At 38.7% G+C, this 19,154-nt stretch overlaps 1 protein-coding gene and 1 non-coding gene across 4 annotated transcripts in view; both read right to left on the bottom strand.

The window, feature by feature from the left end:
• FOXJ3 (forkhead box J3) overlaps positions 1–19,154 on the bottom strand; it is a 121,426-nt gene that overhangs the window by 22,038 nt on the left and 80,234 nt on the right. For 2 of the 3 annotated variants that reach the window (XM_055139302.1, XM_055139303.1), the window contains exons 6-7: positions 11,711–11,812; positions 253–381 (exon numbers count right to left, since the gene is read on the bottom strand). In XM_055139302.1, coding sequence (XP_054995277.1) covers positions 253–381; positions 11,711–11,812 — 231 coding nt within the window. The remainder of the gene's footprint in view (positions 1–252; positions 382–11,710; positions 11,813–19,154) is intronic. The other variant, XM_055139304.1, reaches the window with a different exon arrangement.
• Positions 11,010–11,163, bottom strand: LOC129405324 (small nucleolar RNA SNORA62/SNORA6 family). Its single transcript, XR_008630492.1, has one exon. It is a non-coding gene; the product is annotated as a small nucleolar RNA SNORA62/SNORA6 family (small nucleolar RNA).

The raw sequence follows: 19,154 nt of genomic DNA, 5'->3' as shown, positions 1-19,154 counted from the left end.
AAAAGCATATTTCCCTTTCTATTCTAGTTGCTTTTTATTTGGACACAGAGACCGAAGTATAAAGCATGATACAATTAATCACATATTTTGAACCTAACTTGGTAAAATATAAGTGCCCAGTTAAAATAACAGAAATTGGTTCTACTTATCTAAGTTAATGGGTGAAAGACATTTTCTACTTTTCATTTGCATTTTAGTTACATTTCATTTAGTTTTGAACACTAAAGGTAAACTCACTTCACCAAGACTTACCGGTGTATAACTATGCACACTTCCAACACTGTTCAAATTAACAGATGCCAAACTCTGGTCTGAGAGACTGTTGTTAAGGCTACTTCGGGGGCTATCACTACCATCTTGATCAGTGTTGTACAATGTTACCTAGAATGGAAAGTAACACTGGATAAGAAAGTTCCCACTTCCCTGAGCCCTGGCCCATGTTGCCAGATATCAAGCATTAGAAGATTAACACTGAACAACACAAACCACCCCCTTACAGTGAGCCACAGGACCCACCCTTAAGAGGAGTACTTTTTGGTTTGGGGTTGTTGTTTAGCCAAACCTGGTGTTCAGGGCTTACTCTTTGTTCTGTGCTTAGGAATCACTCCTGGTGAGGCTCGGGGAACTGTATGGGGTGCCAGGGATCAAACCTGGGTTGGTTGTCTACAAGGTCCACTGCATACTATCGCTCCAGTACCTAAGAGCGTTACCTTTTTTAAAACTACTTTAAAAAACGTAAGTAAGGTGATAGTATGTGACAGAAGACAAAATGTCAACAATCTTTCCTTTTGGTGCTTACCTACTCCAACTCCACACTATTAATCATTAATTCCTTGTTAATCAGTACTTTACTTTCAAATTAAAAGATAAATTTAATTTAAAGTGTGAGTATCTGTACAGTGGTAGTTAAGTTCAACTTGCTATCAAGTTATAAAGAACATTTAGTAAAAGGGGACTATACAGATTTTTACTGTTAAATCTACAATGTCTTTTGTACTTGGCTTTTAGTGATGCAAGAGAGTTTTTACTGAATGAAAATTACTTACAAAGATGTGAGGGGAGAACAGGGAAGAAATATGTGTTCAGGAGAGAATACGTGCTTGAAAGAGCAAGCAAAAAGACAGACAAGGAAGAGACACATGTTCAAACAAGAACATGGGCTTGAAGGAGAAAGCCACAATGTGTTTTTATTTCTAATCAAACTTTAAATAAAACTGTCATTCACTTCAATCAAAATCTTAAACACCAAAGAACACAAAGAAAAGATCATAAGCTTTCAAGTCTGAAACTGGAAATGCAACACATTTACAAAATCACAAAAGTGTGATCTAAATTTTAAAATAACATTACTATGTGTATTAGATGTGACTACCTTGAGTAACTATATGCCAAATTATTACTAGGCAGAGGAATTGGGTATTCATCCTCAATAGTACATCTTTTTATAATACTTTAGCTTATACTAACCACTATAATTTTTAATTAGAAACAAAAAGTTATCTTAAAAAAACAAACTTAGGGCCAGGGAGATGATTCAAATGGCTGGAGAGAACAATCTGCAGGCAGAGCTCTGGGGTTTAATCTCCAAAACAATATGGTCCCCTGAGCATGTAGCCAGCCCCCATAATTGTTCCCCAGCCCTAAAAACAGAAACAAAACCAAAAACAAACAATAAAACAACAACAATAAAAGACAACCTATGGCTGGAGAGACAGTAAAAAGTTAAGATGCCTTTCTTGCATACAGCCAACACAGTACAATTCCTGGCACATACGGCTCCCCCAAGCACAAGGCTTGATGAAAACCTTGAGCATGGTACTGGGAACAGCTCCTGAGGTTCACTGGATATAGTGCACCCCCCCAAAATGGGGGATTGGGGCAGAGAGAGCAAAAAAATGGGAGAGAGAAAGGCAACTAGACTAATTTTTTCTCAAGGTTCTATTCAAATGCTGCCAACCAACTTGGTATTTGTGCCCTCACTTCCAGGTACGTGTATTTGCATTTTAGTCTGATTTACAGAGATCATATCCAGTGGTGCTGGGGCGGTACAGCAGGACCACTCCCAGGGATACACTTCACACCTGACAGTGTGGTGTTCAGAGGTCTATGAAGGACACCTCAGTAATACTCAAGAGACACCAGGACCACATCAGAGGTACTCAGGCGATATGGTACTAGGGGACCCAATTCAGGGCCACACACATGCTAAGCATGTGCTCTATCACTTGAGTTATCACTCTATCACTGATTTATCACTGGCCCCTAAATAAAAAATATTTAGGGGTGGGGTGGGTAACACCCGGCTGTGCTCAGGGCTTACTCCTGACTCAGTGCTCAGTGATCCCTCCTATAGGCTTAGGGAACCATAGGGGGTGCCATGGATCGAATCTGGGTCGGCCGAGTGCGAGGCAAGTGCTTACCCACCGTACTGTCTAGCTCCTGTAATTTTTATTTTTTCCCACTTCTAAATGGCAAGCTCCTTGAATTCCAAGTAATCATAAACAACTGTGTTTTCTACCTAGTAAACTGTGTTTGCTGAATTAACTGAATGAGCTCACCATCCTATGTTTGTCCGTGCATAAAACAAGGTTACTCAATGCTCAAAGCCACTGGCCCAGAGATGGCAAATATGTAGAAAACTAAGCATAGGCCTCTATGCATACGTAAGGCAAATCAAACCACCACACATTCACATCAGCTAAGAACAACTGATTCTAAGAAAAAAGGAGAAAAGATATTACAAAATACATGAGGGGAAATAAACCTCTGGGAAAAAATTTTCTGATAAACAATTTCAATGTTAATTTCCATTAAATACATCCACTGATATGAATGTAGAGCCAGGAATGCGGTTTGGCAGTAGAGCACTTGCCTACTGCTAGAGGCCCTGGGTTCAATTCTCAGTATTGTCAACTACCACCACAAAATAAATAATTAAAACCTATGGGATCCTAGGAGTAATCAAGAGCTATAAAATAAGTATCAATAAGTTACAAGCATTTGGGTCATTTTCTTGGCTGCTTATCTACTTCTGTCCTTGATCAGTTATCTATTACTCAGGTCAGAAATACTGTTCCATCATACTGGACAAGTGCTTCCTTGTAGTTAATTTCATTTGGAAGGAGAATAAGCATTTCAATTAAAACATAGAAAGTACATAATTAAATATTTTGTAACAAAAGGGGCATACCCATGTGATTACCACTCAAATCCAAGTAGAGACCAAGTGGTGCTAGGGATTGAACCCAGATAGGCTACATGCAAGGCAAGCACTTTGGCCTTTGTATTATCCAGCCACTTTACAAGTGAGTTTTGAAATAAATTACATAGTATGGAAAATACTGATTCATGAAATTATGGATAGTTTCCAAATACTGATAAATTTTATGAGATTTAACATGAACATATCATATTTGTCTACACCAATAACCTCCTTAAAGACTATCAGACCCTATTAGAATCACTGTAATGGATATGTTTTCCAGAACCTTGTTTTTTTGCTTAAATTTTATCAATGGCAAGCAACAGTGTCAACTGGCACCCTTGAGATGACAGGCTCACTTGTTCTTTTCCTATTTTTCTTTATTTGGGGGACGTGGGGTGACAACACAAGCAGTGTACAGTGAGTCCCCAGGCCAGTCCCAGCAATACTCAGTCTGGCATACTGCTGGGCGCAGCAATTTTGCTGAAAACCACCCGGACCATTCCAGTGATACTCAGGGAACCATCTGGTGTCAGGAATCAAATTCAGGACCTCCACAGGGATGAATCTCAGGCTGGTCCCTCACTATGATTATTTTCAAGAAACTAATCGCCAAATTCCCCAATCTAAACAATTAATCAACTGTTCCTTTAAGTGAAAACAATGATCCACTAATAAAACAATTATTTAAACATCCAATTCAAAGAATCACCTATATGCTCTTTCTTGGAAGAACAACTTTGGTATTTAGTATAAAGTTATATGCATACTTCTCATTTCATTATACAGAATATGTAAAAGACCTAGGCTCAGAGAGATAGTACAGGAGTTACACGAAGCCGACCCTAGTTTGATCCCAGCACTGCATGGTCCCAACTTCCACAAGAAGTGGTAGTGAGAAGGCGTGATTCTCCAGCACCGGTTGGTGTAGCTTAAAATGCAACCCCTCCAAAAACATACTATTTAAAAGATCTGTACTCAAATATCACGATATAATTTTATTTCTATACTTCATATTCTTATAACTACTATCTTACATATTTAATCTAAAGGGTACATGGCAGTAGCAAACCCAATGACTACTAGTAGTTAGGTGTAACTGCCTTAACCTGTGCTAATATTTATGTACTATTTTGCCAGATCAGCAAACAAATATAAATGGCAAATAATAAATCAAGTTTTATTCTCATTAAACCATAAAGGATCCAGGTTAGCCAGGAGTCCAGAACCACTAATACACGCTGTAGCATCCGAGAAGGTCGTCTTGCAACCAGCATTCACTAGCTAGTCATTATTCAGTCCTATCCCCTGTACCAAGTAACCATCATGCAAGCTTTGGATTCGTTTCCTATTTTTGTACTAAGTATAAATGGAATCATACAATATATACCTTTTTAAGTCCTTCTGCAGGAAATTTGCTAAATGATCACACAAAAGCTCTGCTTTCTATTGCATTAATATCTATTCTTAGTTGTTACTTTTTTCCTTTTTAAGAAATTCACTTTATTCTTTTCATTCAATTAAACATTTTGTTTTAGAGGTGGGGAACAGCTCTAAGGGCTGGAGTTTATGCAATGCATCAGAGAACCCCTGCATTCAGTTTCAGGTACCATATCACCATGTCAAAGTACTGAGTCATTAAGCCCACTGCAGCAGGCTATGACCAAGAGTAGACCCGAAGGCTCCCTTGGGAGGCCTCCTCCCCTTCTGAAAAAGAAGTATATCATTTATTTTTATGTTTCAAATTAGTCTGAAATTGTTTTTCTACTTTCAGACACGTCCAGTAGTGCTTGGGGGACAGTCTTGACTAGGTGCTTGGGACCATGCAGTAACAGGATGGAAAGCAAAGCATGAGCTCTAGTTCTTAGAGCTGTTTTCCCACCCTAGAATTAACTTCTATACAAGAAAACTTGATCTTTCCCATTTATAAAGCACAATTTAAATATCACTGAATTCTGTTTCATAAGTTTATTTTTATGCCAACATTACACATTTAATTATTAGAAGTCTGACAGATATTTAAAGGTATGCACTGTTTTCTTTTTCATTATAGTATTTTCTCTAAAACTATCTGACATCTGATTTTACATATTTTAAACTCTCCATCCTTTAATCATTAGAAGTCTGGCAGATATTTAAAGGTATGCACTGTTTCCTTTTTCATTATAGTATTTTCTCTAAAACTATCTGACATCTGATTTTACATATTTTAAACTCTCCATCCCTACATATATCACTGTCACTGTATCACTGTCATCCTGTTGTTCCTTGATTTGCTTGAGTGGGCGCCAGTAACGTCTCCATTCTTCCTAGCCCTGAGATTTTAGCAGCCTCTCTTCACTCGTCCTTCCCAAAAGTGCCACACTGGAGGCTCTTTCAGGGTCAGGGGAATGAGACCACACACACACACGCGCGCGCGCGTGTGTGTGTGTGTGTGTGTGTGTGTTTGCATCATATATATATATATATATATATATATTTAAAACTAGCTAGTCACTTTTATTACTCCTTTCCATACCCTAATGTACCCTGAAATTATTTGGTTGGGTGGGTGGGTTACATAAAATATCAATTTAGGTAAAAACTAACTTGAAATTATCTTACTGAGATTACATGTCCATTATTTATATATTTTCTCTCAAAATTTTTTTGTAGTTATATGTTGTGCTGATCTTTCATTTAATCCAAGAGAGTTTATGCTTTGAATGCTAACACAGGTGGTATGTTTTGTTTTTTAAGATGCTGGAGAGGGGAGGAGGGTATAATTACTCCCAGCTCAGTGTCCAGGGAACCATGTGGTACCAAGATCACACCCAACCTCGGCCCATTAAGACACTTCTTCAGGGCTGGAGCCCTGGAGTACAGTGGGTATAGCACATACTTTGCACATGGTTAGTCCAAGTTTGATCACCCCTCTGGTACCCCAAGCCCTGCCAGAAGTGATCTCTGAGCACAGAGCCAGGAAAAACCATTGAGCACTTCCAGATGTGGCTCCCCCAACTCTCACAAAAAGGATGTTTTTCAAATTCACTGTTAACTTTTAAACTTTACTATAGTATAGGGCTAGTATACAGAAATATAACTGACCTCTAAAGTCAGTGATCTTATATGAAGGCTTGATAAATTCACTAATTCTCATTGTTTTCTGGCTGGAAGAACACACCCAGTGGTACTCCAGGGTTAACTTTGCAGCTGAGTGCTGGGGAGTGGGGTAGGGGGGTGTTAGGGGAACAATGCAGGTGCTCCATCAAACCCGGGCCTCCCTGGCATACATGCACAACAGTCCTTCGAGTCAGAGCAATGTGAATGTTACATACTTGCTGGGTAATTTTGTATTCCTTCAAATTCAGAGATTTACTTTGAAACATAATTACTGGAAGTACTGACACATTATAGTACACATTATAGTATATTACAGGAAATACCGACACATCCTATAATGAATCATGACATGAAAGGCCACAGGAGGTTAAAGCTCAGGCCCTGACTAACTCCAGCTCAGCCCTCCGCACCATAGAGTTCCCCCAAGTATCACTAGCATAGCCTGGAGCCCCCCAAGCAACCCTGGTACGGTTTGGGAAACCACCAGCACTGCAGGGCCCAACAGCACCACATCTTAGGGCCCTAGCACTGAACTGCTGTCCTGGTTGCCTGAGAAGCACAGAAGTGGCTCAATGGGTTCCTGATCACTGCTTGGGAGGTAACCCCACACCCCAAAATAAAAGGCTACCTATGATTTTATTCATACGAAATATTCAGAATAGGCAAATCCACAGTCAGAAAATAGATTAATGACTCTTGGGTGGGGGCAGGAATGATTAATGTCAATAAGCACATTGCTTTCCTTTAGAAAAACATGAAAATGCTCTGAAACTGGATGCCATTAATGATAGCACAACCTTGTGTTCTTCCTTGATGTATAATGAAGGTATGCCCCAATAAACCATCATAAACTGAAACAGCATAAGTAGGGGGAAAACGCATTTAATATGCCTAACCTACTGGACATCACCTTACCTACCTTAAATGTGCTCAGAATACTTACATTACAGTTGGGCAATTTTGAATTTTGATTCATCCCTGGCTGGCAATATACAAGACAAAGTCCTGGTGCTAGGCAGTGGCAGTAAGCCGAAGCTCCCAGTTATGCAATCATGAGGGCAAACTATCAACACTATTCAGCAAGTGTTTCCCAAAGTAGATGACACCACCTCCAAGCAGGGGGACACTGGAAGGATTCAGCAGGCGAGGGGAGAGCTAGCAGTAGTAGCCTCAGGTACAATTCCAGGGTGCTTTCTGTTTGTTTACTTAGAGAAGATCATTTCCAAAGGGGCACTGAGTAATTTTTTTTCCTGGAAAAGGGATGGTTGGCCAAATAAGTTTGGAAACCTCTAAAATAAACTATGTTGCAACTATTTTTTAGATAATGTATTTTGTGTTTGCACATCCTATCAAAAAGTCTGCAAAAAAATGACTTCCACTGAATTCCTATTACTTTAGCATCATCAAAAAAGTTTTATTATGTTAAGCCACTATAAATTAGATATTATATACTAAAAATAACAAAAATTTGGTAATTAAAAATGGCTAATGTGTGGTCACTGCATTACACAAAATTTTCATTAAACAAGGAATACAGGTTTATACCAGCAACTTAAGCAAAGAAACATGTAACAAAAGCAAGTTTTTTAGTATTATGCTTTCATTTAATACTAACCATGATTTCTCCCCCCTCATCAATGTTAAAAGAATGCGGAATGAAATGATATTAATCAAGGACATGCAAGTCAGAGAGATACATAAAGTAAAACCTTGGGTGCCCGAATCAATATCCAGCACTACATATGGTCTCAAGACTTCCAGGAGTGCTCCCTGAGCACAGAGTCAGGAGAAAACTCTGAGTAATGCCAGGTGTGGCCCACCCTCTGCCCCCTCCAGAATACATGCTGTATATCTAAAATTAAACTTGTTTTTGTTTGGAGGGCCACCTATGGCTATGCTCAGGGCTTTTGCCTGGCTCTGTGCTCAGTGATAACTTCTGGTGGGACTGGGGGACTGGCCATACAGGATGCCATGGATTGAACCAGTGTTGGCCATGTGCAAGGCAAGTGACCTAATTGCTGTATTATCTTTCTGGGCCGTAAATTTCAATATTTCAGTTTTGTTAAAAATGGCTTGATTCTACTCGGTTATGCTTTTAGGGTACATATATAGGACAGATATTGTAAATGCTCTAGACTTAATTTTATCTTACCACTGAGTACCAACTAGTCTGTGAATTATAAAGCACTTTTCTCTGGTGGTAACAATGAGTATAGTTTAAAAAGAGTCTAAACTGGTTATCCAAATTGATTCAAGTGGTTCTTTCTCTACCCTCAACTACCTCCCTATAATGACAGCACCAGCTGAAGACCCAGCAGGGCCTCTGCACATCTCTGGGATTCTCTCTCCACTTCCGTGTGCTGCTCTGTGAACTCCGTCCACCTCAGAGGCCATCACATCCCAGCTCTACCACATCGACTCAGGGAAATCTCTCTCTGCTGAAAATCTCCAGGCAGTAAACTTAAAGAAAAAGCGAAGCACTTATCTGGTTTTTAAAGACAATTGCTCAGGGATCACTGAAGATTCGTATGGCCCAATCACTTGAAAAATTCATGTTTCATAAAAATTTATTCAACTATCCGAGTAACGAAGTTATTCCACCTTGGCTAGAAACAATTGTTTCTTATTAAATCTCTAATAATCTTTACAGAGAACAGTATTTTCTTTGTTGACTTTTGCTTTCAATTTTGTTGACTCTTAATTTTTATTACCTCTTTGGATTAATTTTATTCTTTTTCTACATATTTAGATCATATTCATCAATGTTATCCTCTTAATAATGCCATTTTAAGGCTAATACTTTCCATTATACCTCACAGGCTCTGAAATATGTCTGTTTTGACCAATAAAAAGTATTTTCTAATTCTTATTTTGCTTCTTTTTCGGTTCATATGTAACTTAAAATGCTACTGCTTAATTTGCAATCTTTGAAGAATAGTCTTATCTTTTTTTGCTATTGCTTCTACCTTAAATTTCACGAGGCTGAAAAAATTTACCTTTATGTTGGTCTTCTAAAATGTATTGGGACCTTCTCTCTGGTCTAGCAAAAATAATATAACATAATCAGCTAGGTGATCCCATTAATGACCAAGATCCAGAAACTATAAAACAAAGTTCCTGGAAACGCACAGCCGCAAATCTGTCTAATTCTCCCTCTTGGAGAACCTGGCAAGCTATTGAAAGTATCCTGTCCTCACAGCAGAGCCTGGCAAGCTCCCTGTGGCGTATTCGATATGCCAAAAACAGTAACAATAATGGGTCTCATTCCCCTGACCCTGAAAGAGCCTCCAATGCGCCACCTTTGGGAAGGACAAGTAAAGAGAGGCTGCTAACATCTCAGGGCTAGGATGAATGGAAACATTACTGGCGCCCGCTCACACAAATCAATGAACAACAGGATGACAGTGATACAGTGAATCAGCTAGGATATTGATAACATTAAATTTTCATTTGGTAAAAAGAATAACATTAGCATACAACTAATAAAAAGTTGGTATGCTTTGATTCACAGGCTATCACTCTTTCTGAAGTTGAATCTGGGGTGGTTCCTAACTATGGCTTCTCTCTAAAGACCACAAACTACAACTCTTATCCTCCCTCCTTTGAGAGAATTCCAGCTAGTAAAAAAAATCTGTAAGTTGTCTATATCTTAGTACACATAAATACAGGTTGAATGAGTAAGTGCACAAAGTGAATATTGCTTCCAAGAAACTAAACTCACTTCTTTGATGCCTTGGGATCTTGCTTCTCCAGCCCTGTCTAGTTCCAAACTCCATTTTTTTTTTTAATCTCACTAGTTAAGTGACTCATCGCTACTGCTGATTTCTATACCATCCACAGAGAAATAAGGAATGTCCCAAGTAAAAAATGTGCAACTCTAAACTCATTGTTTCAACTCAGAGTTTTATTGCTGGTAACTGAACTCCTGGCTATCTAATTCTCCAATTTATTTCCTGTTTTTCTTTTCTGCTTTCGGTGGGAGAGAGGTTATACAGACAGGGAGATGGGCTAATCTGATACTACTGCACTGTACTTGGAAACAAATGTCCCAAAACTTCAGGTTCTTTGATTCATAAAATTTAGCCATAAAGCACCAGAATAGGGGCTGGAATGATAGCACAGCGGGTAGGGCGTTTGCCTTGCACACAGCCAACCCGGGTTTGATTCCCAGCATCCCATATGATTTCCCAAGCACCGCCAGGAGTAATTCCTGAGGGCAGAGCCAGGAGTAACCCCTGTGCATTGCTGGGTGTGACCTCCCCCCAAAAAAAGCACCAGAATAATTATTTTCTCTCACAATTATCTATGTTAGAGCTCAGTTATCTCCTTTAACTACCATAAAGGAAAATATTAGATATTCCTGAGTGAAACCCACCAAACTGGGTACATTAGGAACAATTTTTTAAAAGTATTTATTTCTGGAGGATTGTTTTGGTTTTGGGGCTACACCTGAAAATGTCTGGGGGACCATATGAGATTGGACAGGGATTGAACCTGGCACAAGGCAAGAACCTTACTCATTGTACTCTCTGGCCCTAAAAGTACGTATTTCTGGGCAATATTCACAAGGATAAAGAAGAAACCATTCTCTCTCCCTCTCAGATTAGCACCTGATTAGTCAATGTTAAATAGTTAAACAGTTAAATGAGTTAAACAGCTGGATCACCATTCCAATCCAAATGGAATTTGAGACTCTTCTGGGAAGCGGGGTAGCAAAAATTATGATCAAACTCCACTCATTGGTCCAGAGACCCCTGTGATGTTATCGAAAAACTTGACCTTCATGTAGCATACCACCTACACTTGAGAGTTCGTTAACCAGCCAGTGACCTCAACTCCAAGCTCAAATAATACACAGGGAAATTGTTATTTTTTAAAATCTCTTAGATGGGTGATCAATAATTTTGAAGCAAATTAATTCCAAAAATGTTGAACCGGAAATTCTATCAATAGGAATTGACGACAGTGTCAAAAATTTAGATTAGGGGCTGGAGCCATAGTACACTGGGTAGGGCGCTTGTCTTGCACATGGCTGACTCGGGTTTGAACCCCAGCATCCCATATGGTCCCCTCATCTCCACCACGAATGATCTCTGAGCACAGAGCCAGGTACAAGCTCTGAACACAGCTGAGTGGGGCGCCAAAAATAATAATAGTAATAATAATAATAATAATAAAGAATTTAGATTAACAAAGAGCAATAAGCATCTTCAAATTTCTGCAGATTATATTTTTTTCAATTTGGGTAAAACCCAAAACATGGATTCAGCTTTTACGCTCTGAAATGAGGGATAACCAAATTTCTATCACCTTAAACTCACCTACTCAGAACTCTACTGCTATTTAAAGAGGCAGTAAATGTTTTACTCAATGACATTTCAAAAATGTTTAAAAAGATGCAATTACTTTGTTAGTCACAGTGTTGATTGCCAGAGTTGGAGAGGCACTTCCAGAAATAATACACTCCATTCCCAAAGAATCTGAATCTATGCTATATGGAGTTGAGGCCTAAAATACAAGAACAGAATAATTATTAGCTTATATATCCAGCAACATATATGAAGGTATTTCATCAAATTTCCAAATATCTGGTTTTATATTTTGCTTCTAAAAATGATCTACCATTGAAATTCCTCTACTACATGTTATTTTATTCTGGTTTGGGGTCATACCTGGTGGTACTCAGGGGACCATAAAGAGCGATGAGGATTGAACCCAGGCCACTTGCAGGTAAGGCACGTGCAATCTCTCCTTCCCTCTGTACTACATTTTAATTGTTTTGGGAACCACAACAAACAGTACTCAGGGACGACTTTAGGCTCTGCACTTAGCATTTACTCTTGGCAGCATTTCGGGAACCACATGCAGTGCCAAGGATGGAACTAGGACTGGCTACGTGTGAGGTTAGTGCCTAAATCCCTGTATTATGTCTTCAAATGCATAAACTACATTTCAACATATTGATCTCATATCACCAAGTCCACTGGTAGGGCTACTCCTTACCAACTCTTGAGTAATGGTGGAATAAGTTAGGAAAAAGTATGAACTTTTCTTGCAGAAACTATTTTCCATTCTTTTTCCTTTTACTTGTATTTGTTTGCTTTCTAGGCCATACCCAGTTTTCAGGGGGTACTCCCAGTTCAATGCTTAGAAGGGATCCCACATGAAAAACATGTACTCCAACCTCTTGAGTTATCTCCCAAGCCCCTCTCTTCCTTTCAATAACAGAACTCTACACTCATCAGCTCATAGTCCCCAGTTAAAGACTACCTTTTCTAAGTTGTATAAACAACTAGCTGGGACCCTATCACTAAGGTATGACCAATAATATGGATGTAAGCAAAAGCAATGTACATCATTTTGGGGTCATATCTTTGAAAGAAACTAGCTTGTCCTCCACAATTTTTTCCTTTATATTGTAGGGAGGGACACAGATCTAGTTACGGTGATTTTGTTTAACCACAAAGCTGAGGGTAATACCTAAGGGGAAAACTAGAAGACAAGAATAGAAGAAACATGATCTCTAACACATATTTTTAAGAAGTGTGAAATTGTACCCTGAAAACATATATAGGCATGTAAACTGTTACCTTAATTAAAAAACAAAAACGCTTTTTCTCATTTAAAAAAAAAAACCAAGGACTAGAAGATCACTGAAGCTACTAATACACTGGGAAGCAGAAATACACGAATCAGTTAAACAATGAACTCATTCCCCCATCTTTTCAAAAAGAAACAGGGGTCAGAGAGATAAAAGTGATTAAGGTACTTGCCTTGTACCATAGCTGACCTGGGTTCAATTCCCCAGGTACCTCATATTGTTGCCTGAGCCCAACAAGGAATAATTACTGAGCACAGAGCAAGGAATAAGCCCTGAGCACCACCAGGTATGGACCAAATGAAGGGGAGGGGTGAAGAGAAGAGGAAGACACAGGCACTTGAATAATCTTGGGGATCAAAAGTGGTGATTCCTCTTAGCATAAGTTCATACACACTGTTTAGAGAACTAACATGGACACCCAGAATTTGAGTTTTGACTGTAATAGTTATCTGAGTAAGTTTTGGAATGCCTAGATCCACTGGTTTTACTAATCACATTACTTTGTTGTCAGATAATAACAATCAGTTTATCTATAAAAAATATATATTTATGTATATATACATAGACATACCATACTACTGAATATATCAAAGCATGTTAAGAATGTCCTTTAGTCTCTTACTAAACCCAGTAACTGGTGGCACCAATTAGATTAAAGAAGATCCTTTCTGGGGTCACATCTTATCCTATTAAATCCTACGCATTTCAGATCTGCTTCCACTGCCAGTATGGTCGTGTGATATCCCTACAGACCAACCTCTGCTGACCATAAATATAAATGAGAATGGGAGGCGAGGTATTAAAGGAAAAAAAAAATAGCTGCAAATTCTGCCGAAGTAAAAAAATATGGCAAGATCGGCATGTCAACTGACTGTTTTATTATAGCAAAAGCAAGAAATTCAAAAGATAAGGCAGTAGATGTACAGTGTGAACAGCTGAATTTGTTAGGAGAAACCAAAGAAGAGAGAGGAGGTAAACAGTAACTGGAGAGAAGGTAATTCCACAAGAGAAGTAAAGGAGAACTCCTAATTCTGTATATGAAACATCATTAATGTATCAGGCTGACCCCACAACCGTGCACATCCATATTAAAATAAAGCAGAGGCTTAAAGAAGCTAACTGAGGGGCAGGAGCAGTCGTACAGCAAATAGGACACTTGTCTTATACATGGTTGACCTGAGCTGTGGGATTCCCAGCACCCCATAAAGATCCCCCAAACCCACCAGAAGTGATTCCTGAGGTCAGAGCCAGGAGCAAGCCCTGAGCACCACCAGGTGCAGTTGTAAAACAAAACAAAAATTTTAACTGAAATAGGAACCACTCACTGCCCATGAAGGAAAGAACTTACATAAGTTGAGTTTTAACATGCTCAATTATTATCTATAATAAAAATATCAATATTTCAGAGTTTTTTTTAACAGAATCAGTCTCTAAAGCATTCACAATGTCCTGACACAAAAATAATAGAAAAATGTAAACTACTCTCAAGAAGGAAAGCCTTTCTGTAGATACCTATCCCAAGAAGACTGAGACAATGGAATAAGAAGACAAGGCTTTTTAAAGTAGCTATTATAATTATACTCAATGATATAAGAACAAAAAAAAATCACTGGAATGAAAACATAAAAAAAGAAATGCCAGTGGAGATATAAAATTTTTTTTAAAAATCAAAATTTTGAAACTGGGGCTGGAGAGATAGTATAGTGGGTAACGTGCTTATCTTGAACATGGCTGAGCAGAACATCGCATCCCATATGCCCCCCAAGCACTGCCAAGAGTGAAACCTGAGCACAGAGCCAGGAGGAATCCCTGAGCACGACCAAGTGTGGTCCCAAAACTAACAAACAGATGAAATAACCTTAGAATAGCATTCTTTTTCCTTGTGCACATAGATTTTCACCAAGACAGAGAGACAGATAGAGAGACAGAGAGACAGACAGACAGACACACACACACACACACACACACACACACACAGAGCAAATCTCAAATATGTAAAGATCAAAATGGTTAAAAAAAAATTTGTGATAAAGAAGCCCATGGGATGGCCCAGTTGCAAAGAGTCTGCCTTACATGCGAGGCTGTGCACCGGGACCCCTAGTGCCAGAACTATGTATCAAACACAGACTTAGTAGACTTGGTAGAGTATAGAAGCTCCCGAGCGTGGCCAACTGTGTGCAAGCATCGTAACAAAAAAGTGTACATTTACTAATGGGCTCAACTAAAAAGATGTGTGAGCACTGTGGATTGTAGTGCAACTCCTGGCAAGCATATGATGAGTACTACCGTGACCCTTAGCAAGCACGACAACCAAACTTGTACATGCATAACACGCACAAGAAAAGGAGTGTGACTGTCAGTGAGCACCACAGCCAAGTAAGTGAGCACCATAACCATATGCACAAACATCACAACTAAGCATGTGTTTGACCCCTGTTCACTGCAACTAGAGCAGCAACAAAAGAGAAGGGAAACAAAAGGTGGGAGGTTTATACATATATATTTAAAAGTTATGGTATCTTGGAAAACCAAATATTGAAAATTAACTAACACATTATAAGATTTCAAGGATCAGAAAAGACAAAGAAAAAAATTAAGACAGACCTGGTTCTTTGAAAAACTAATAAAAATGACAACCACTTATAATAACAAAGAAAAGAACATACATCACCAATATCATGAATCAAAGGAATAATTAGTAGAGTTCATAAATATTAAAATGAAAATATTATAAATTACTTTGGAGTAACAAATTCAACCACTTAGATGAAAGATAAAATCCCTTAAGGAACATAATTTATAAAAATTGGTATAAAATGAGAAAATTTGAATAGTACCAAATAAATGATCAAAAACTTTCATTCACAAAGGAAAAAAAAATTCCCAGATGGTTTCCTTTCAATATTTTTTCAGGGAAGACATACCAATCTACAGAAACTTTTTCAGAAAAGAGAGGAACATTGATAGTTATAAGGTCAATGTTCTAAAACTCAACAAACATTGCAAAGGAAAATTAAAAATCCACATCCTTATGAATGGATAAAGTTCCTTAACATATTAGCCAAAATGAATCTAATAACATACATTTTTAAAAAAGTTTGATATGCTGTAACTGAGACTAGTAAAATAATACAGAGGTTAAGGCACCTGCTTCACTGAGGCAGCTGGCCCCAGTCTGGTCTCCAGCATCACTTATGGTCCCTGAGCTCTATGATTAATGATCTCTGAACACAGAACCAGGAGTAGGCCCCTTAGAGCCTACTGTCAGGTTTGGCCCAAAATCCAAGTATTTTTTATAGTGACTTACAGATTTTATTTAAGGAATATAAAATTTAACATTCAAAAGGCATTCAGTGTTTGGGGCTAGAGAGGTAGTACAGTGGGTAAGGCCTTGTAGGAGGCTGACCTGGGTTCAATCCCTGCATCCCATATGGTCCCCCTGAACACTGCCAGGAATGATTCCTGAGTGCAGAGCCAGGAGTAAGCCTTGAGCACTGGCAGGGTGTGACCCAAGAATCAGGAAACAAAAACAAAATGCAATTTATGTAAATCAGCACGCTAACAGAAAAAAATATAAGCACTTTAAGGATATAAGAAATGATTTTAATGAAATTATAGCCCCATAAACAAAGTACAGAACTTACTCAATCTGAGAGGGCCCCTACAAAACCCTATCTGCATGGTCCCATTTAGCAATGAAAACTGAATTCAATCCTCCTTCCAAGAATGGAAATATGGCAATACTTCTCACCTTCACCGATTCCATCCAATATCAAACTGGAAATTCTACTCACTGCATAAAGGCAGAATTCAATGGAATGAAGAGAGGGATGGGGAAACTGTCTCAATTTGCAGATGATGTAACTGTTCATACAGAAAATCCCAAACTATCTTTAAGACAGCTAATGAAAATACGGTAAACATTACAGGCTACAGGGTTAGTATAAGATGTTCATTACTTAGCAGAAATTGGAAAGTAAATTTTAAAATGTGTAGTTCAGGGATCAGGAATATGAATCAAATGACAACGCACAGACCTAGAATGTTCAAGGTCCTGAATTTGATCCCTAGAATCATGAGTACTGCCAAGTATAGCCCTAGAGATTTCAGAGCAATATTAAGCCCAAGCACTACCCGCTAGGCCAAGTATCAAATTACAAAACTACATGGCCAGAAAGGGGGGAGGAGAGGATTCGGGCGGCGCTAGAGAGGTAGTACAATGTGTAAGGTACTTGCATTGCATGTGGTCAACCTAAGTTTGAACCATGGTACCCCATATGGTCCCCCAAGCCCCACCAAGAGTGATCCCTGAGCACATAGCCAGAAGTTAGTCCCACACACTAACAGGTGCAGCCTCCAAACATCCCGCCTCCAATTTTTTTCTTTAATGTCAAGACCATACTACAGAGTCAAGCATCAGTAGGCACATAACATCCCTCTTCTATTTCTTGAAAATTCACCTAGAATAATAGAACATTTGCCAGACTATCCAGCCAATTTTCCTTTTTAAAAAAATAAAAACAAGCAAAACCCTTCCCTAAGCAGTATCTGGTGGATAAGGCACTTCTCCCTAATAAACAACATACCTTTTGGTTGAAGTGAACTAGACAAGGCCAAACTTACAAATAAAAGATTTTGGCCACCTCCCACAGCCTATCTACTGTCTCACCCACTGGCTCTGCTCTTCAGATTCATGAACTAAATCTCCAAGGAGATGCAAGAAAGCAACTGAAATTCATGGTCACACCAGCCTCCGGGCTGAAAACTCTGGTGCGCTCTTGGGAGGGTGCAGGCTGAGTCCCCGCCCTGCTGAAGCCCTGGCAGCCACACCTAGACTCCATTCCTGCTGTCATAACAAGGAAGCAACTCCATACTAAGAATCTCTGCAGACCCAGTTGTATAGACACCATGTACAAGTGTCTGGACCGTGACCACATATGTGGCTGTGCAACACCTCCAAATCCCACAATACTGAAATTCCAGTAGGAGTACACCAAGATGTGTGCTCTAGGTGGGAAGTAAGAAAGAAGTTAACTCCACAAACAAAAACACATGCAAGGCAGGAGTTCTAATGAATTACATAACCAGACAGGATTTATACCTATTTAATATATCTGTACACCAGGATCATATAAAGGGGGCCCAATAACATACTACCTTGAGTCACTGTAGTTATTTTTGCTTATCCTAATTTACTACGAACTATTCATAATATACCAATTTAAGCAAATATGTATGTATTAAGGTTCTACGTGGATAATTCTCTTTTAAAATCAGGGACCATTAGTTTACAAGACCATTAGTATACAAAAAAGGAATCTGATTCAGTGTTGTAGACTTTGACAAGGTGGAGACAGCAGAGGCAGCACAGTGTGGCTGTAACAGTGCAGACTACCAGAAATCATAATCTTGCCCTGGAACCCACTATCCTTGATATCCCTGGAACATTTAATGTTCATGTCTCTATTTTATCACTTAGAGCTGTCATAAAGATTGTCAGTTAATATGCATAAATTCTTTTAAAAGTATCTGGTATGTAAACTCACTACATTATGCTGCTGTCTTAGCTCAAGTTGCCATAAAAAAAAAAAAACACCATAAACTGAATGGCTTATCAACAACAGAACTTTATTTCTCAGCATTCTAGAGGCTGTTAAGCCCAAAATCATGCCAGACTGATCAGGTTCTGATGAGAATGCTCTTCTAGGGATCCTTACTAGCACTATCACATGCATTACGCTCATCTCATGTGTAATCCTCATTATCCTCATGCATAACCTTCACTAGCATTATCAACATTCTAGAGGCTGGAAGTCCAAGATCATGATGCCAGAATTGTCAGGTTCTGATGAGAACCCTCTCCTCAAAAACCCTCACTGGCATTACCACATGAAGGAAAGAGTATTTGGTCACTCTTATTCAAAAGAGCTCTATTTTCGTAACCTAATTACCTCACAAAGGTCCTACTTCCAAATACCATCACTTTGAGGTTAGGTTTCAACATATGAATTTAGAGAAAACACATTTAGTCCACTCAACTGCTAAATACTTCATAGCTGAGAACATGTAAATTTAAAAAGTATCTAACTTGCCTAAAATAGAAATAGTAAGTAAACTGTAGAGCTAGAAAAAAGATTCAAGATGCCATCTGAGCTAGAATTTATTCAACAATTTTAGGTCATTATGCCCATTTATAATAAAGGAAACGGTATTAAGAAAATTATATAATTAGAAAAAGGAGATGAGATC

This window comes from Sorex araneus, chromosome 5 (assembly GCF_027595985.1).
Source record: "Sorex araneus isolate mSorAra2 chromosome 5, mSorAra2.pri, whole genome shotgun sequence".
Classification (NCBI taxonomy): Eukaryota; Metazoa; Chordata; class Mammalia; order Eulipotyphla; family Soricidae; genus Sorex; species Sorex araneus.
This window is presented reverse-complemented; position numbering and strand designations above follow the sequence as displayed.